Raw genomic sequence first — 21,607 nt, 5'->3', positions numbered from 1 at the left:
TGTGCAATATATTGTGCCACAAGGACCCCGTATATTATACTGGCCTCTAGGGATTTGTATTTTAAACTAACCACCAGGGCCTGGATTCTGCAAATTTTATGGACCACCAAAGACTGGGCTCTTTACATTTTTCTGACCAAAAGGCAGAGGGTTCTGTGCTTTATAGTGACCAGCAGGGCTTAGGCTCTGTACATTATATTGACCACCATGGGCTGTACATTATACTGACAACTAGAGTGGGTTATAAAAATTACACTGAAGACCAGAAACTAGGCTCTGTACGTTATATTAACCATAAGGTTCTCAGCTTTGCATATTATACTGACTACCATGGAGTTTGTTCTGTCCATCATACTGCCTGCCAAGGACAGGGCTCTGTTTATGGCAGTGACCACCAGGGACATGGATCCCTAGATAGTCTTGACCATCATCAGGGACTGGGTTTTGTACATTTTACTGCACACCAGGGAATGAGTTCTGTACACTGTACTGACCACAAGGGACTAGCCTCTATACATTATTCCTACCACCAGGGACACTGTTCTGTACATAATGACCACTAGAACAAAATTCTGTACAATATATTGGCCACCATGGCCTGAGTTCCTTATATTACACTGACCACTAGGGCCTGGGCTCAGTGCACAAGCTCCAAGATGGGAAGCACAGCAGCTAGATGCATCTCTGTGCAAGGGGCTCAAACAACATTTATACTTCCGTATCTCTTTTTCATGGGCTTAGACTTTCCAGCTTCAAAACAAATGTACACGCGTTTCGTTACATCTATCAGACCCTTAAGGTAAAAACCTATATTTTATATAAATGCAGCTAAATTGACCACACCTAAATGCAGGTAAATTCACAGCATAAATGGCATCATAGAAATTATATATATATATATATATATATATATATATATATATATATATATATATATATATACATTTTCTCTTTTTCTATAAGTGATCACATAGTCTCTGTTCTCAGTTGCATAAGGGGCTTGGAGTGCATGGGATAGAGAAACTGCAGCATACGGAGATTCCCAATGAATGGCTGTGCGGGGGGCATGTCAGCACAAGTTTTGGCCATTGGAGGACAGGCAAACTATGCTCCTAGTACAGCCAGAAAACTGACCACCCTGAGATGGATGTGCCATGCCTAGCGTGGTCAGTTTGAAATAGAAAAGCAGGGGGAGTGGCAGGATCACCAGGCATTTCATACAATGGAGGCAATACAAAAAGAAAAGTATATTTATTAGTACAAGTACATTGTACAAAAAGCACATATCAGAAATACATTGGGGTAACATACAGTACATTTTAAAACACAAACTGTTGTCACTTGGACCAACAAACTGTTGTCACTTGGATTTTGGAGAGGAGATCCAGCGCAGGATATATTTAAAGTTGAGTGTAACTCCAAACTGAAAGTAATAACCTTGATTAAAAAGATTTATAAACATATCTTAAATAATAATTTTTCATTTTTTAATGTGGATGAGTTTGCAGGAACACCTAGCAAGAGGTATATATTGATATTATTTTTTTCTTTTAGATGTCTACTTGAAGGAGCTCATTGATCCTTTACCAACATGATTTGCGTTTTTTTTTGGATAAGGGAATATCCAAATACCATCTTTTGCAGTTTGGAAAAAAAGAAAAGTATACCTTGACCCACATAGTCTATGTATTAACTGCTTTTTCTGTGCCTGGACTAAACGTTTCATATTAGACAAATGTTTGTTTGCTTAAACATCTTTGCAGTTTATACGTTACAAACTTTGTAAGGGTGCTTTGAAATTTTTGATACCATGGACATCCATTAACGTTCCTTGCTGAATGCTTGTTCTCCCTTAGTGAGGCAGCAGACATTTAGTCTAGAGGATGAGCATGACAGCCAGGCAACTGGCATCTTCAGAAGGCAATTAACAATGGCATAGGACCATATAAGAACCAGAACTCCCAAAACATAGCAAAAGTTGGACTGGAACATCAAACCCATTTCAAGTCTATGGGACCCGATCGTGAAAAATCAAAAGTGCTCATTTTGAATGCTTATATGAAAATGCAAGTTATTGGCCATAAAAAGTGTTTGTGGGTCCGGGTACTGCCCTGGGGGACATGTATCAATGCAAATTAGGAGAAAACACAATGTTCAGCGCTAAACCATCTGATGAAAAAGATTAAAGTTTAAAATTTAAATGAAAAGGCATGCATCTGCATGCTGATACACGAAGGTGCAACTATGTGAATGGTGAGTGGACTGAAAGTTCTGTGGGATGAACCCCTAAAAATTAGTCTCTAAAAAAGTCTATAAATGGAGGCTGTAAAGGAAACGAGGCTGCTTCAGGCACGGGCTGGGGAACCCGATCTCTGTGAACAAAAGGAAAGCAAAAGGAGTTGAGAGAAGCGCCAAGCCAATCCTTTAAACAGCTTAGAAGTTTATTCAGTATATAAGTATAAAACAATACTAAAAACTTGCGTGAAGAATGCTGGAGCACTTGCAGAGTGCTAAAGTGGATCTGAGCTTCCACGTGCAGTGTCACAGGAGCACAGGAGGACTGCCGGGAAGCCTTTATTGAGGGATCCACGAGCGCCATGTGTTAGCCGCAGCTCAGCTGATGAAGAAGACGAGGCTGTGCCTTAGAAAATCTTTCGATTTGGCCAGACAGCGTGTGGGCAGCTCCCCAGTTTGACAGCCCTGGACCACTTCCACCCAGAGACACACAGCAAAGTCTCAATGAGGCTTACCGAGGCTCCAGCTGCGGCTAACACACGCCGCTTGTGGATCCCTCAATAGAGACTTCCTGGCGGTCCTCCTGTGCTCCAACATTCTTCACGCAAGTTTTTAGTGTTGTTTTATACTTATATACTGAATGAATTCCTAATCTGTTTAAAGGATTGGCTTGGCGCTTCTCTCTCCTTTCCATCAATGCAAAAAAAAACTTTAAAAAAATATCATTTTTAAAGGAGCAGTGATTTTAAAGATGCTTAAAGTGAAACAATAAAAATGAAGTTTTTCCGGCGGACCTGATCGGACCTTGCAGTCTCCTCTATGGAGCGGCGGATGTCAGCGGACACATGCCACCATCTGATCCGATCAAGATGTTACTTTGTATATAGCCTGGCTGACCATACACAAAAGTCATCACCATTCATTTTCCCTCATATTCGGGATTCACCACTGTTGTCACTGCACTCTTGTAGATGGGGTTTTCACCCTGGAAAGAGAGTGAATGAGGCAAGCTTTAATATAAGGCCTTAGTATAATATGTAAACTATATCAATAAAACAGTAAATATGTAGGTAAGCAGATATAATTAAACCATTCCCAACTAACAAAACCACAAAAACAGACATTTATGAGTTAAAAGGAAGCCAAACACAAAACTACACAGAGTGCATCATCTCACCACACTGTGACTGCAAAAGGGACCTAAACACAAAGCAGAGCTGTAAACTCATTACTATAAGTTGCAATGCATTTCTTGCTATGTAAAACAGTTCTTGAATGTCTTACAAGTGTTTTAAGCTGAACTTGAGGAATTGCAGCGCTTTTTCTTGAAGTCTGCTGGTTTATAAGGGATTAAAGTGTTACTAAACATAGAATCCTGCATTCACTATATCTGGTCTCCCATAGTACACAGAACATGGAAATGCAATTATTTTAGTAAATATAAACTGCCTCCTTCCTCTTCTCCTGTAGTCTACGGTGAGCGAGAGCTGTGAGACCCTGGGGGCCGCGACCTGGAGCCGGACTTCAGCGCAGTCCATCCTCACCACTAGAGGCTCTGGTGAACACCCGCTGGCTCTTAGACTCCGCGCCCTGGGGAATCTATGCTCTAGCTCCCACTGGGATCCATGTTAGTTATCCTGCAGACCTGCTTCCTGAACCTTCCAGGGTTCAATCCGTAGCAATCAGTTCTAGGGTCCACTACCTTAGCGGTGCACTTCCGACTCCTATAGAGTGCATCTGTCACCTGGTCCCAGGTGACCTGACCGTTTGATCAGCCATGGACCCGGCTGATGTGCCGCTACCCGCAGATGATCCGTTGCAGGGCTTAGTTCGCAGACTTGAGACCCAGGAATCACATCAGACCCAAGTGATGCGATTCCTTCAGGATTTGGCATCCCGTTTTGAACAGGTTCAGGCCTCATTAGGACCCCTGGTTCAACAACCTCAACCGCTATCTGCTGCTGCACCTATCGCACCAGTCACAGCCACACATTCATTACAACTGCCAGCTCCGGCCCGTTTCTCTGGGGACTCCAAGGCTTGCAGGGGGTTCCTTAGCCAGTGCACGATTCATTTTGAACTTCAGCCCCAAAACTTCCTGTCCGATCAAGCGAAAGTAGCCTATATTATATCCCTCCTGTCCGGCGAGGAGCTAGCTTGGGCTGCCCCTCTGTGGGAACTGAATGATCCAGTGGTTTCTAGCCTGTCTGATTTCTTGAAACTTTTTCGGAATATCTTCGAGGAACCGGGTCGTGTCTCCTCAGCTCCTCAGAATAATGAGGCCCTAGTTGCAACCTTTTTACATGGCCTCTCTGATAGAGTGAAGGATGAATTAGCAGGAAGATCCCTTCCTGCTGATCTGGACAGTGGCATCACCTTGTGTAACCAGATCGATATTCGCTTTCAGGAGAGGTCTCTGGAAAAAAGACGCCAGTACTCCCCGTTCCTTAGGCAGCTTGAGCTCCCAGTCCCTTCTCTTCGATCCGAGGAGCACCCCCTGCCCGCTGAGGAACCTATGCAGCTGGGCTGGACCAAGTTGTCCCCTGAAGAACGCGCTAGGCGCAGAACTCTGGGCCTGTGCCTCTATTGTGGGGCCAAAGGTCATTTTCGTGACACTTGTTCTGTTCGTCCGGAAAAACGATCGGGGCTAATACATCTGGAAGGTGGAGTATTAGACCCTGAAGTATCACCTTCACCTTCTCGTCTTCTTCTTTCTGTAATCCTTCATGTCAGCGCTTCCTCTCGTTCGGTCTCGGCACATCTGGATTCCGGAGCCGATGGCAATTTCATGGATTGGGAAACTGCATCTTCCATGAGACTTATACCCCATACACACGGTCGGACTTTGTTCGGACATTCCGACAACAAAATCCTAGGATTTTTTCCGACGGATGTTGGCTCAAACTTGTTTTGCCTACACACGGTCGCACAAAGTTGTCGGAATTTCCGATCGCCAACAACGCGGTGACGTACACCACGTACGACGAGACTAGAAAAGGCCTGTTCAGAACCAAGCGCGGCACCCTTTGGGCTCCTTTTGCTAATCTCGTGTTAGTAAAAGTTTGGTGAGAGACGATTCGCGCTTTTTCAGACTCGTGGCTTTCAGATCGTTTTCTGCCGTTCAGTTTGTGCTTGTGGGTTTGTATCTGCTCTTCAGTGCGTACAGTCAGTTCGTATCGGAGTTTTCTGTGCGATCTTGCCCGCTCGTTGCTGTTTTTCAGGTCACTCTTCACAGGCCTTGCTGTTCTTCAGTGCGTTCTGTTACTTCGTTCTGAGCAGCCGACCGTTTTCTAGCCATGTTTCGTATGCGTACTCCTCGTAGAGTTCGTGCTGTGCGGGGGCTTGGTGTTGGGGTCCTGACCTTGACACAAGTTCAGTCCATGAACAGGGTGAGGAGGAGTTCATGGTCCAAGAATTGGTTGCTTCAGCATGACCAGTTCTGTCATATGCCTTTGCTCCGTGAGATCCGTGAGAATAATCCTGATGATTTCAGGAACTTTCTCAGGATGACGGACCCCGTATTTCACCGTTTGTTGGCTTCGCTGACCCCTTATATCAGCAGTCAGGATACCTGCATGAGGCAAGCCATCACTCCGGAGCAGAGGTTGGTCGCTACCTTGCGGTATTTGGCCACAGGGAGAAGCCTGTAGGACCTCAAGTTCTCGACAGGCATCTCCCCCCAGGCTCTTCTTTGTGGACATTTACTGCTTGTGTTTGTTTGAGCTGACCCTGACAGAAATGTGTGGAGTGCAGAAAATGGCGTGATTGTGTAACCTTATACAAAGCACTGTTGGCTGTTATTTACTAAATGCAAAGACACTTTTCACTACAGGTGCACTTGCAACTGCGCTGAAACTGCACTTGTAGTGCAAAGAGGATTTGCCCTTAGGAAATTACCCCCATTTTCTCATAAAACAACAATTACATCACCCCAAAAGTGTTGTAGCGTTGAGACAATAATCCACACATTCTTGATTAACAATCTTTTTAATACCTGCACAATCACATGTGCATTTACCAAAGGTTTTTCTGACAAACCAGCATGTTTGTTGTATAACAATTTTTGTGGTGTCATTATCCAAAATCAAAATGTGCATTTTATAGAAAACAGGCCTGTGTAAAACCCACAAGAAAGACACAAATCTTGATCTTACAAAGTTCACATTTGGTAGAACTTGAAGGCAATATCAGACATGAGTATTTAGGAACTGTGTTTGATATTGCGTTCAGATGGGGGGAAATCACCCCAAGAAAAGCCAAATTTGGAAGATGCACACAAATTTCACAATGTCAACATGTGCTATCTGCCATCACGGGGGATCAAGGGACGTGTTTTGGGGGAGAAAGCCCTTCCTCACCGCTACTTTATTATTGAGGAAGGGGTTGCACCCCCAAAACGCGTCCATTGATCTCCCGTGATGGCAGATAGCACATGTTGGCACACTGTGTGCATCCTCCAAATTTGGCTTTGGGAAAAATCACAAAAACATTTCGCACATTGTAGCACACAAAAGAAGAAAGTGATTTTAGGGGCTTTAAACTCGCCCCAAAACATCAATGATGTTTTTATATTTTGGAATAACATCATTGATGTTTTTCTTGATGTTTTCCAATTGTAAATTACACCCCATGATCTCCCCGATCAGGATCTGGGCACTTTCTGATGTGAAAGGATCTTCATCCACACCATCACGATCACCTAAAAAGAGAGGAAACCCAAAAAAAATTAGGTCTTAAAAAAATGCCGCCATCCATCTCTTATTGGAGCCTGTGGTTGCAGACACTCACCTGTTGTGGTGACTAGTTCCACCACGTCTTCATCCTCCTGCTCATCTTGTGTTGTTGGGATTTCCCCTTCTTCCGGGGGGGGCTCTGGTCTCCTGGGATGAGGGGTGTCCTCCGAGTCTTTTCTCCCCTATGTAAAACAAAAATGGTATAATTAGCACACAGATATTTGATGGCAGAACTATAAAGATGAAACATTGCTTGGAAGTGGGGTACAATTGTCTATTTTAGCTCCAAGATGTAGCTTTTTTAGTGTCCTTTGTCAACCTGCAATACTTTACCTGTTTTGTACAAGCTTCACAGATGTAGCCCCCCCTATAGTATACACTGGAGCACCTGTGTGCCCCTCCTAATAAAAATGGTGTTCTTGTGTCCCACACTACCAGTGTCCAGATGTGAAAACAGCTGCTGAGTGTCCTCTCCTTACACACAATCTAGTTTGCATTTCATTCTAGTAACAAAGCCATCTACACAACCCAATTCTTTGAAGCCAAGTATAGGGCCTCAAAATGGTGGCCAAATGCATATGGCCTAAACAATGGTATTTTATCGTCCGAAATAAAAATGTGTGATCCGAACGAATAATGTGCCCATGATCATGAAAGTTGCCATTTTAAACTGTACAACAGTTCCTAAAAGCACATGGAGCAGCACGAACGTAATAAACACAAAAAGAATAGGAACGCAGCACAACTACTTACTTTTTTGCAGCACTCTCCGGATCTTTCTGTACTGCTCATGTTCTCGTAATTTCAGGTCCGACCACCGCTTCCTGAGCTGATCTTTCGATCGTCGTACCCCGAATTTCCGGTGCAGACTCCTGACCACTTTCGCCATGATCTTGGCCTTTCGGACATTGGGGTTGGGGTAAGGCCCATATTTTCCATCATAGTCGGCCTTCTTCAGGATGTCCACCATCTCCAACATCTCCCCAAAGGACATATTTGAGTCCTTTAATCTCCTTCTGGATTGGGACGTTTCAGGCTCCGGCCTTTCCTCCTCCTCCTCCTCCTCGTTGCTGTAATTAGCACGATCCTGCTGTCTATCCGCCATGTGCTCTTCCTCCACTGCGCCGAACGAAAAGGGGCGGGGAATAGAATAGAAAGAACGTCAGGGGCTGGGCGGAGTTATACGCATGCGCAGTGTGTATAAATCGTAACGCGCGCGTCTTACGTACGATCTGTGAGTGGAGGAAGGAGCATCGGAGACGCCGATCATGCTAACGAAGGTAGGATCTAAACTTGGGCCTATACTGCTTCGAAATTGAAGCCTATATTGTAACAAGATTAGGGGAGTTTGGCCTGACATTAGGGTTTGTCTTGTGTTGTGTCTTGCAGAGAAAATAGATGGGTTCAACGACCACAATTTCCTGCCCCTGTTCATAGACAAGTACAGGGAGCTGCCCTGTCTGTGGCAAGTGAGACACCCCCACTATAATCACAAACAGAAGAGGCAGGCAGCGCTGGAGAAACTGCTGGAGTTGGTGAAGCCGGTGGTCCCCACAGCAACCATCCCTTATTTAAAAGCTAAAATTGGTGGCCTGAGGAGCACATATCTGAGGGAGCGCAAGAAGGTCACAGATTCCCAGAGGTCCGGAGCTGCAGCAGATGACGTTTATGTCCCCAGGCTGTGGTACTATGAGAGACTGCGATTTCTGTCAGACCACACTGAAGTCAGGGAATCCCTCTCTACTCTTCCTTCCACGCTTCCTTCCATACCAGCTGAGGCTTCCGATGTCCAACCTGGGCCTTCCAGCCAGGAAGAAGTGGAGGAGCCCAGCTGGAGTCAGGTATAGCATTGTTCTACAGATTTCAGGACAATAAATAAATGATGTTTACTAGATGTTATTATTGATCATTAATTGCTGATTAAAAAAAGTGTTTTACATATCAATAGACAGTAGTGGGCACCCAAAATTGGGACAAGAATGCAAAATGCTGGGCTCAGAAGGATAGTCTGTTATATTTGTTAACATTCAATTTGCAGCAGTCAGGAGGTGAAAATTGTGTACGATTGATGAAAACAATACTAAAACTATGTCCCTTTTTCATACACAGGAAGACCTCAGCCAGGAGGAGGCTGTGGAATGTGGCAGTCAGGAGGAGGCGGGGATTAGTGGCAGCCAGGAGGAGGCGGGGATTAGTGGCAGCCAGGAGGAGGCGGGGCTAAGTGGCAGCCAAGAGAAGCCTGGGACAAGTCGCAGCCTGACTGAGTCTCAGGTCCCTCCCCTCCACCTGCCATTCAAAAGGGCCAGGAAGGCCACTCCCAGTCCTGTGCAGGATTCAGCATACAGGCTGATCCAGGAGGCTTCTGCGTCCCTCAGAGCCTTCCCCAGTCCTGAAGAGGCCTTTGCCTGCATGGCTGCCACCAAATTGCAGGGCATGCAGGAGGGCCAACGCAAGATCTCTGAGGACCTGATTTATAAAGTCCTACGTAAGGGGTTGAGTGGGGAACTGACACACAAGACGGATGTCATTGAGATCGACGATCCTCCTCCTCCTCCTCCTCCTGCTGCCACAACTCCACCACCACAGCCAAAGGCTGGAAGGAGGCATGGAAGGAAGACCAAAGAGTGATGACCCTGGGTTCAGTCTGGTCTGACAGAAGATGCAGTCTCTCGTATGACCACAGCCTGGGGACACAGATGTCATCTGCTGCTTTCCGGATCTCTGGGACTTCTGGACCACACTGCCCTCCCTTAGATAAGGACTCCTCAGGCCACCAATTTTGCTTTTAAAAAATTGATGTGTGCCCTGGGGGTCCAAGGCTTCGCCCACTTCTGCAGTTTCTCCAGCGTTGCCTCCCTCTTTGTTTATAGTTGTGACCCCTTAATAAAATATTTTTAGGTAAATTCTACTCTCCTGTGTGTGTTTTCATCCAAAAAGGACAGTTTGTTGGTGACGATTCAGGTACATTTCTAAAAACATAAAATGTGAAATTAACAAGGGACAACAACACCAAACAATCTCCTACAGATTAAATAGAACAACAACATATCAATGGTGTTGTGGGAACTTGTCACAAAAAACACACAAACATTTTCGGGAGTACTAATCAAAATCACCCAAAAAAAAATTAAAAAAGAGAAACACAAAAAAAGATTCTACATTAAAAAGTCAAAAAAAAAAAAAAATATGTTGTCAGATGTGAGAAATCAAAATATATTGAGGGAATCCCGATAAATAGTAACAAAAGAAGTTTGTGAGAAGTGTGTGTGAATATGAGCATCAAAACGACTTAATTCTTGTTACATTATAAAGAAGAAGAGAGTGCGCTGTATTAAACTATTTTGAACATTGCAGCGTGACGAAAGTGCTGTATCCATTGCGAACGCTAAGTTTACCAGAACGAGCTGTCCCGTGTCGGAATTTCTTCTGAGCATGCATGGCACTTTGTGCGTCGGAACAGGCCACACACGGTCGGAATTGACGCGATCGGATTTTGTTGTCGGAAAATTTTATCTCCTGCTGTCCAACTTTGTATGTCGGAAAATCCGATGGAAAATGTCCGATGGAGCCCACACACGGTCGGAATTTCCGACAACACGCTCCGATCGGACAATGTCCATCGGAAAATCCGACCGTGTGTACGGGGCATTACCGTTTTGCCCCTTTCAACGCCATTGGTGGTCTTGGCGATTGATGCACTTCCGACTCCTACAGAGTGCATCTGTCACCTGGTCCCAGGTGACCTGACAGAGGAACAGAGAAGACAGGATCAAACAACCTTTTTACACCATGCAGAGGATTGACTGCTTAGGTTCCACAGTGAGAATAACAAGCAATCTTGACTGCATTTACAGACTGATTTTACTGTTGTGGGTTTAGCAACACTTTAAGTCCAACAAGGTGTATGCTATGTCTGTACTTCTGGTGCACTAACACTGGACCTTCAAGTTTCTAATGTACCAACTACAGAGATGTGTGCAGACGGTCTGCCTGCCTCTCCTCTTTGTATTATGTAAACCTATTTGCAAAATACAAGTATTCTGTGAATGGACAGCAGAGGGGTGGGGTGGGCAGACTGCATCTTTCCTGTCAGAAAATATAGCATTAGCTGCACTCACGGTGCTCAGTAAAAATGTAAATAGTAAATAGCGATAAGGCCACAAGGTGGCATATGCCTTGTTGGACTTAACCCCCTTCTCAAACCAGCATATTCCTGGAGTTCAACTATCTTAGCTATAATGCTGCCAGGGGTCCTTAAGCAGTTGCAGCAACAGTTAAAAAGAAAATTAAGAAAATGCATGTTAATGGAAAAGATAACTTCCCAAAGAACCCCTGGCAGCACTGAGAATCAGAGAACTGCTTTGGGTCCATAGTTTGGGTTCTTGTAATAATGACTCTTGTAAACAGGATTTTCACTGGAGAAAAGAATCCACAGAGAAAACGTTCACACATATAGTCTGACAGAAGTCTGGACAGTGATTTAAAAGCAGGTGAAATCTGAAATACATCTAACAGGACAGCTTTGTGGAAAGAAATACCTGGTCTAAAGCCTAACTACCAGAAATTAGTGATATTCCAGCTGTAAACTCCTTATACTGCCAATCCCATGTACAGGAACAAACTGACAACTACAGAAGCTCAACAAGATAGTCCTGGGAGGAAATACAGATTGGGATCTCCTCCAGTTTTCAGCACTTACAGGTAAATTAGCAATAATCTACAGTACTTATTTTTTACTGTGTCAAGTTTATCAATGGACAATTCCACCAAAAGTGCAGTTTTGGGAGGGTGCTGGTTGGTATAACCACCAACTGGCTTACACATAAGCCACCTTGTAGCATGTAGGCAGGTGCCTACTTTATGTTTTGGATACATGTTTATTTCGTTAATTTACAAGTCTGCTAAGTAGAAAAGCTTTTGTTACAAAGAGAAATGTTTAAGTTGCTTACTGGGGAAAAGGTCGCCTGAGTGTGAAACCAAGGTGCAACAATAGTGAAAAAACTTATAAAATGGAGTGAAGCCAGGTAACCCTAGAAAGAGACAATTACAAGTTGACAAAGTTGACCCTTGTGGTTAAACAAGCAAACATCACAGTCAACCCTTATGACTGTGTGGTGAAGGTGTACGGAAGGAGTAGTGCCCAGCTGGCAGTGGAAGTGGGTAATGGGAGCCCTAGTGGTGAGGGAACAGGTGTACGTCATGTGATCCACCTAGTGGCTTGGTCTCCATCTTGGAGCCTGCTTTTGTACAGGGTTCACCTAGGGACCCAGCCTGGAGTCACAATATGCAAGGCCTTACAGATCAGAAGTACAGTGGCCTTCCTGTGTGTTCAAGAGGCAGAATCAACTAAAGATACAGAGCTGAGAGTGTGAATCACGGATTACAGTCTCAGCCAAAAATGAGAAAGGGCTGGTGGAGTTTAGGACATGTTCAGCATTACTTGCTCAAAACGCTAGAGTCCATTGTCAGGGCAGGTAGGAACAAACCTTGACACTGGCTGGGCAGGGGATATGATCCTTCAATAGGTGTATGAGTAAAGATATAAATTGGGCCTCCAGCCTGAAGTGTATTAATGCCCGCATGAAGCAGTGAGTTAGAGTGTTACTTTCATGGCTTGTAGGCTGTGTGGCTGGCTCTTAGGAAGTGACCTCTCAAGAAGCAATTGCTGAAATGTTCACCTTAGCCTTTTTATCACTAGGAAAAATTGAACGGCTATGAATCCTGCCATACCAACTAAAGAGATGTATAGCTCAGGTGCCAAGTGATGTACAGTTGAAGTTACCCACAGAAAAGCCAGCTTCAGTAGATGCACATTATCCAATGCAGTCTCTAGTGATCATAGCGCACCAGCAATTTTCATAGCAGCATATAGCAGTATTGTAGCTACACACAGAAGCAACTCTTGAGACAGCTAAAGATCAACAGAGAACAATAAAGAGGATTGTAGCTGTTACAAAGCTGCTGGTGTTATATGGCCCTTCAGGATGCTGCGGTGAAGATCTTTCCCTGAAGACCCCAACTGTGACATATCTGCTCCAGGCTGAGTAGTACTATGATCTGGTACATACTAAATGGGGTATTTGAAGAAAGAAGGGCAAAAAAATATCAGTAGAGAGAGAGTATCACCGCTCCAGGTGGGTCAGATCAAGGTAAAAGGCATCTCCTTCAGTCTAGAAGTCCAGGTGCTGGCAATGCTATGGCAGTTAGACATCAAAGAAATTCTGGACAGCCGCACTCCAAAGATATTTGCCTTTATTCAATAAGGTGTCATCCAAAATACAGGTCACAGAAGAGTGGAACAAAGCTTTTTATGCCACTTTTTTAAAGCTAAAACACTGACTTTCTTCTGCTCCTAGTGTGCATGGAGCCTAAAAGGTGCACAAGTTGTGTGTTCCCCATAACAGATATGATTCAAGCATCAAATATTCTGTATGGTATGTGACTTTTTTCCACAGAATTTCAGTACTCTATGAAATGCTGATATTTTTTTTTTGTTGGACATCAAAGAAATTCTGGACAGCCGCACTCCAAATATATTTGCCTTTTTTCAATAAGGTGTCATCCAAAATACAAAGCTTTGTTCCACTTTGCTGTGACCTGTATAGAGGACTGAAATTCTATGGAAAATCTGCATAACAAAAAGTAAGTCAAAACTATTTGATCTATTGCCATGGCACCACTGAATATACTTTCCCTGAATGTTCAGGGAATAAATGTCCCTCAAAAAAGGACCAAAGCCTTCCGTACTTTCCATAACAAGAAGGCTCAAATAGTATGCCTCCAAGAAACACACTTCACCAAAGATTCTACTCCAAAATATATTTCTCCTTTTTATCAACAAATTTACACGGCTTCTGCCTGTACCAAGCAAAGGGGAACTCTAATTGCATTTCACCGATCCACACCATTCACCTTATCATCAGAAATTAAAGAACCAGAAGGTAGATACCTGATACTCATGGGTTATATAATGGATACAGCAATCACTGTGATTTCCTACTACGCTCCTAACAAACAACCTACACCATTCCTCTCACATATATTACAAGTGATTAATACACACAAAATAGGAACAGTGATAATGTGTGGGGATTCGAACCAGGTCCTCCTCCCATTTCTAGATAAATCACCTTTTACACCATCCAAAATAACCTCTAGATTACCTTTTTCTCAACTTCTTTCCAAATACAATCTGGTAGATTCATGGAGAGAAAGTAACCCAATGAAAAAGAAATTCACTTATTTCTCGCACCCTCATCAAACCTTCACCAGAATAGATCATATTTTTCTAACAATAGGAATGATACCAGAAATTATTGCATCAGATATAATTCCGATTCCGTGGTCTGACCATAATGCAGTATACACTACTATAGCCTCAGCCATACCAAAAGCGCATGACCCAACGTGGTACTTACCGGACATAATGCTCAAACACCCACTACATCAGATGGCCATTGAACAAGCTTTAAAGGAATACATATCAATTAATAATACAACAGACATCTCCCCAATAACACTGTGGGAAGCTCATAAGCCTGTCTTGCGTGGTACAATACAAAGACAAATGGCACTATTTAAACGGGAACGCAAAAATCTAGCAAAAAAACTAGAACTCAATTTTAATGCAGCCTACATATCATTCCAAGATAATCCATCTCAGAGTACAAAATCTCATCTGGAAAAATCTAGATTGGAATACGATCTATTTCTCACTGAGTCAGTTGATAAATCCCTCAAACGCTCCAAACACAATTTCTACATGAATACAAACAAACCAGGTACTTATTTGGCTCGGGCATTAAATTCAACTAACAAATCTTTCAAACCAATACGTTTGAAATTATCAAAAAATGTTTACACTTGTAATCCAGTTAAAATAGTCCATAAATTTCACTCACATCTCGCAACTTTATACAAGACAAACAATGAATTTAATCCTACAGAGGCTGAATCCTTCTTCTCAAAAATAACCTTACCTGAGTTATCTCAGAATCAAAAAAGCAGTTTGGATGAGCCTATAACTATAGATGAAGTTGCTAACGCCATAAAAGACCTAAAACTTAACAAAAGACCAGGCCCAGACGGCTACTCGGCTTTATACTATAAAACATTCTCAGAAATACTCTCTCCCATTCTCACTGAAACTTTTAACAAACTTCTAGATGGACATTCTTTTCGGCAAGAAACACTAATGGCAATTGTTTGTATGATCCCAAAACCCCTTTCTGATGATACTTCCTGTGTGAATTATCGGCCTATCTCTCTGTTAAACCTCGATATTAAATTATTAGCAAAAATAATAGCAAAACGCCTCAATAGCATTATAGGAAAATTAATACATAGAGATCAAGTAGGCTTCATGCCAAATAGACAGGCAGGCGATAATATACGCAGGGCAGTGTTATTGGCACATATTGCTAAAAAACGGAAAATCCCTTTATGTTTTCTATCTCTCGATATTAAGAGGGCATTTGACACAGTATCCTGGCAATATATGCAATATTCATTACAAAAATGGGGTTTTGGACCCCACTTTTTAACATGGATCAAAGCATTATATAATAAACCCAAAGCCTATATAAAATATGCTGGATACAAATCTGAAGCCTTTAATATCGAAAGAGGTACCCGACAGGGTTGCCCATTATCTCCCTTATTATTTGCCCTTATACTCGAACCCATGGCCCAATACATCAGAACAAACCAAACTATAACTGGCATTGAAGTAGGAGGTATTACACACAAATTATGTATATTTGCAGACGATATATTACTTTTTCTATCATCACCACAGGTCTCTGGTCCTAACTTAATACCAGCTCTTGATGGGTTTGCAGCCCTATCCGGCCTTATGATTAATCCTAAGAAATGCCTAGTGCTTAATATTTCACTCACAAACATGGAATTGATCCCGGCTAGGGCTGCACTCCCATTCACATGGGCAGAAAAATCAATCCCATATCTTGGAATTCATTTAACAGCATCTCATTCTGACTTATTCTCAACCAATTATCCTCCTGTATTAAGACAGATCACAAATCTAATAAAACAATGGTCGCAACTTCCTTTATCCTGGATAGGGAAGATTAATGCAATCAAAATGACTATTCTACCCAAATTGCTTTATCTATTCAGAGTCCTCCCTATTCCAATTCCTTCCTATTTTTTGAGAATAGTACAAAAAAGAGCAACTTCATTTATATGGGGCTCTTCTAAACCACGTATACCTATACACACACTACATCTTCCCAAAAATAAAGGAGGCCTGGGATACCCTAATTTTACTAACTACTACAGAGCAGCACATTTGGCCAGTCTGTCCAAATACCATGCAAAACAGGAAATCCCATTATGGGTATTTATAGAGGCTTCAGAAAATGACCCTCTATTAATATCAAATTTATTATGGCTTGATCCTAAAGACCGCTTTAAAATTCATAATCCCATAACTAAACACTTCTTATCTCTCTGGGATAAACTAAAAACCAAATATCAGTTACAATCTCCACACAATCCTCTCCTTTCTTTTATCAGAAATCCGGCCTTTTATCCGGCATGGATCTACCCAAATTCTTTTAAAGCTTGGACAACATCAGGCATTCAGACACTAAATGACTTCATAGCATCTAAATCATTCCTTTCATTCCCATCGCTTAGAGAAAAATATGATCTACCAAACTCTGAGATATTTAGATATCTCCAAATCAAAAATTTCTATACACCATTCCTAAAGGGGGATACACCATTATCCCAATTATCCATTTTTGAATCAATCTGTACAAAAGATCCATTTGCTAAAGGTACAATTTCATCACTTTATAATCAATTATATGGAGTAGCAAATCTTAATAGACCCTCTTACGTTCAGAGGTGGGAGGAGGACCTGGGACGAACTTTAGAAGACACGGACTGGTCTAACATATGGCTCACATCTAAGTCATCTTCACCCAACATCTTAGCACTGGAGACAAATTATAAAGTCCTAACTCGCTGGTACCTTGTACCCGTTAGAGTGGCAAAATATTCACCTAATAACTCAGCTCTTTGTTTTCGAGGATGCCCAGAAATAGGCACATATTTACACATATGGTGGACATGCCCAGTAATCCAAACCTTCTGGAAGGAAGTCTTCGTGATTGCATCTAAAATATTTAAAAAAATAATACAACCAGATCCATATTTAACTTTACTTAATCTAAAACCGGAATGGTTAACACTCTCTCAATTCAAACTTATGATCCAACTAATAACGGCTGCAAAACAAACAGTGGCCAAGGCATGGAAATCTCCTACATTGGTACTAGCAGAAACAATTCACAGAATGAATAATACAATGTCCCATGTTAAGATGGTAGCCATCGATCAAAATCAAATTCCAAAATTTGAAAAACTTTGGCATCCTTGGATAAAACAACAGTTCCTGTCAAACTTCAATGACTCTGTCCTGTTGCCATGGTAACAGATTAAATGACTTACAGAGACACCCATTCTAAGGCTTCAAAGAGAACTAAAAAGAATAATAAACTGACGAGCGGGACAACCTTGTGGACCATACCTCTACCTTTCAACCCTTTTTCTTCTTTCTCTTTCCTTTTCTCCACCTTACGATTAAAGCTCATTATCAGAATGACCTATATACACTCTACTTGTAAATAATATGTATAGTAGGTATAAATCATTTAAATACCTACAAAAGTAACTAAGGAAATGATATATATCTTTAATTTAGGTTTATGTGAACCCAATGTTTAATATTTGAAATTTCATGATATTTACCTATATAAACCCTACTGTAAAACAATGAGCTTACTTTATAGATCCTTGTAAACTTACTTTATGTATCTTTATAACATTGTATACTCAATAAACTTCTTTTGACAAGGAGATTCTATGGAAAAAAGTCACATACCATACAGAATATTTGATGCTTGAATCATATCTGTTATGGGGAACACACAACTTGTGCACCTTTTAGGCTCCATGCACACTAGGAGCAGAAGAAACGTCAGTGTTTTAGCTTTAAAAAAGTGGCATAAAAGGCACGACTTAAGAGCATATAGTACAAAGTTTAGGCGAGTCTATGAGAATTTAAGAGCATTTTAGTTTATAGGCGTTTTTTGCACTACACTCCCCTCTGCAAAAGTTTTACTCCCAAAATAAGCATCTCACAGCCTTTTTTTGATGGGTGCCATTTTGGACAAAAAGAGCAAAGGATATTGTGAGCAGAGATTCTTGAGCCATCAAGAGCCATGCCACTCTACTCTTCAATACTACTCTTCCGAATACTCAGGGGGCTCCAGTTCACGCTATCTCCTCCCAGGATGAAAGTTTTATAATTCAGTCTTTATAATCTGGGTGAGATTTATCCCAGAGGTTGACATGTCCTTGCACAGCTGCAATCAACTAATGTTGTATGACCTCCCTCCTGAGCATGTCTGAACGTGTGGCTCTCTCATAGAAGGTTGGAGACGATGGACAGGGTCAAAAGATACTTCCTGTAAAGCCAGGAAATGATGTACAGTGACAACACACCCTTTTTTACTAAAAAAAACGTTGAAACTTGACGTTTAGAAGAGATAAGAGGAGTTTAGGAGAGACTGATGTTTTTACAGCTCATAAACTTCTCCAGAAAACGCGATAGAGAAGGGTTTTTTTTCCTGCCTCTGAACGTCCCTGACAGAAAATGCCTGTAGTAGTCATAATGTGTCACACATAGAACACAATAGAAGTGCTTCTAGAGGCAGGTGAAAAAAACGTCAAACGCCTGTAGAATCAACGTTTTTTAAGTCCAGTGTGCATGGAAACTAAGGAACTTGCAGTAAGTTAACAAACAAGATTTATTGCTTCCAACTGACATTACTTTGTAATAAAACTTTTAAATATCTTTAACTTGAGCACTGATTTTTCCTCCTTCAATGACAAATTCCCCTTCAGATACAGTATATGGTTATCTATGACACTGGAGCTTTCTATCCTGTAAAAGCACAGATGGTTGTGGAGCTGGTCTTAATCACACATTGTCCTCCAATATTTTTGAGTAAACACTTTTCAAAATGGGCTCACTTAGGGTATTTTCTTTAAAAAAACAAAATAAGAGTGTATGCACCCATTTGCATACACTGCTTTATGGTTTCCAAATTAGGAAACTAGACCAGCATACTGCATATTTATAGGCCAATTCCTGTACTGAAAATACATTAACATGATCAAAGTATATAACCACACAGAGACTGTAAACCTTAACAGATAATCAAGACATTTATTAAGTACTGGAGAAGTGGCTATAAAGGATGTCTATATGTCTAATATATATTGATGGAATGGAAGAGATAAATTAATTTGCAATAGTAAATTGTATTTTAATTCTAGTAATTTCAAATCCAAGATGAAGTCATTGTGCTCACCAGAAAATCACACACAGGATAGTTCTATACACATCCTCAATATACTCAACAGAGCTCCATACACATGCCCAGTGTACTCACCAGAAAAGTACACACAAGATCCCCATACACATTCACAGTGTACACACCAGAAAAGTACACACCAGATCTCCATACACACCCACAGTGTACTCACTAGAAAAGTACTCACCAGATCTCCATACGCATCCCCAGTGTACTCACTAGAGACGTACACACCAGATCTCCATACACATCCCTAGTGTACTCACTAGAAACGTACACACCAGATCTCCATACACATCCCCAGTATACTCAAAAGAAAAAGTACACACCAGATCTACATACACACCCCCAGTGTACTCACCAGAAAAGTACACACCAGATCTACATACACATCCCCAGTGTACTCACCAGAAAAGTACACACTAGATCTACATAGACATCCCCAGCGTACTCACCAGAAAAGTACACACCAGATCTCCATACACATCCACAATGTGCTCACCAGAAAATCACACACAGGATAATTTCATACACATCTCCGGTGTACACAGCAGAAAATTGTACACATCAGAGCCCTATACATATCCCCAGCATACTTACTAGAAAACGGCTCACACCAGAGCTCCATGTACATCTCCAGTGTACTCACAAGTAAACTGTACAAACAATATAATTCCATAATAATCACAGATTTACCAAAAAGCAGTAATAGGTATAGTAGGTAAACAGTGGCGCTCTGGAATGAAGCATATCATATGTACAATGAAGGAGCACCCAGTGAACAGGTGAGTGATAGCATTAAATAAAGTCCAAAATTAACATGTCCACAACTAGATATGTCAAATGAATAAAGTCAGTGATGGGTCACTAATATTGGGAATAAAGCCTCCACACCATGTGCAATTCGAGTCAGATGGGGGTAGTTCTGGCGGAAACTGTAGTTCAAATGATGCCAGAAAACCAGAGTCTGTGATATTTTTATGGCTGTGGGTCAGAGGAAAGCACAAACCGTGCAAGGTGGATGATGATATCCAGGGATGAAGATGATACTTTTGTCTGCAATTCGTGTCACAAGATCCCCATAGGATATGCACTCACCAAAATTAGTTGCCTCACATTCTCATGTTCGGCTAACAGGCAATGTACCCCTCAGGGTTAAGAATACTCCAATGTTGATCTTCAGAGATTAGAGATGACACAACTCCCGTATATATATATATATGAAACAAAAAGGATAATCCAATAGTGCAATCACGTTTGTTAAGATTTATTGATAAACCATAAAAAAAACACCTACAAACATCACACTCACATTTATTTAAGACATTACTCGCATTTAGAGATGTAAACCGCATATCATGGTCATGGCAGACACGGCATCTCAGCACCGCATCTCTTTGTTTCACCAGATCATTGCAGCCTTCATTGGAATGTTCTGACGCATTTCGTCATATCGACTTCATTCTGGGAATCTCAGGACGAAGTCGATGTGACAAAATGCATCAGTATGTGGCTGCACGGCAACTAGAATCCTCACCTTATACTGGAAGTGACGTTCCGATGAAGGTTGCAACCATCTACCATCCATCCGAGACACAGAGATGTGGTGCTGAGATACAGTGTCTGCCGTGACAATGATATCTGGTTTACATCTCTGAATGCGAGTAATATCTTAAATACATGTGAGTGCAATGTTTGAAGGTGTTTTTTATGGTTTATCAATAAATCTTACCAAACGGGATTGCACCATTCGATTATTCTTTTTGTTTCATATATACGGGAGTTATGTCATCTCTAATCTCTGAAGATCAACATTGGAGTGTTCTTAACCATGAGGGGTACATTGCGTATTACCTGAACATGAGAACGTGAGGCAACTAACATTGGTGAGTGCATATCCTATGGGGATCTGGTGACATGAATTGCACATGGTATAATGTGAAGGCTTTATTCCCAATATCAGTGACCCATCACGGACTTTATTCATTTGACATAACTAGTTGTGGACATGTTAATTTTTTATTTATTTATTTATTTAATGCTATCACTCACCTATTCACTGGGTGCTCCTGCGTTGTATATATGATATGCTTTATTCCAGAGCGCCACTGTTTACCTACTATACCTATTACTGCTTTCTGGTAAAATTGTGATTATTTTTAATTTTTTAAAGTGGCAGCTGGACTCTTAAGTCTTTTAATTTTATGAATTTTATACTGTATTTTATGG

General features: G+C 41.7%; 1 protein-coding gene across 1 annotated transcript in view; it reads right to left on the bottom strand.

Annotated features, from left to right (window-relative positions):
- Window positions 1-2,879: 2,879 nt before the first annotated feature.
- The window catches only part of LOC141144314 (integrin beta-1-A-like), a 98,037-nt gene continuing 79,309 nt past the window's right edge, over window positions 2,880-21,607 (bottom strand). Inside the window, exon 16 of the mRNA XM_073629869.1 lies at window positions 2,880-3,220. Coding sequence (XP_073485970.1) covers window positions 3,155-3,220 — 66 coding nt within the window. The 3' untranslated portion in view covers window positions 2,880-3,154. The remainder of the gene's footprint in view (window positions 3,221-21,607) is intronic.

The sequence above is a fragment of the Aquarana catesbeiana genome, linkage group LG05 (genome assembly GCF_042186555.1).
Source record: "Aquarana catesbeiana isolate 2022-GZ linkage group LG05, ASM4218655v1, whole genome shotgun sequence".
Taxonomy (NCBI): domain Eukaryota; kingdom Metazoa; phylum Chordata; class Amphibia; order Anura; family Ranidae; genus Aquarana; species Aquarana catesbeiana.
The sequence above is the reverse complement of the archived record's forward strand: the minus strand, read 5'-3'. Positions and strand labels throughout refer to the sequence as shown.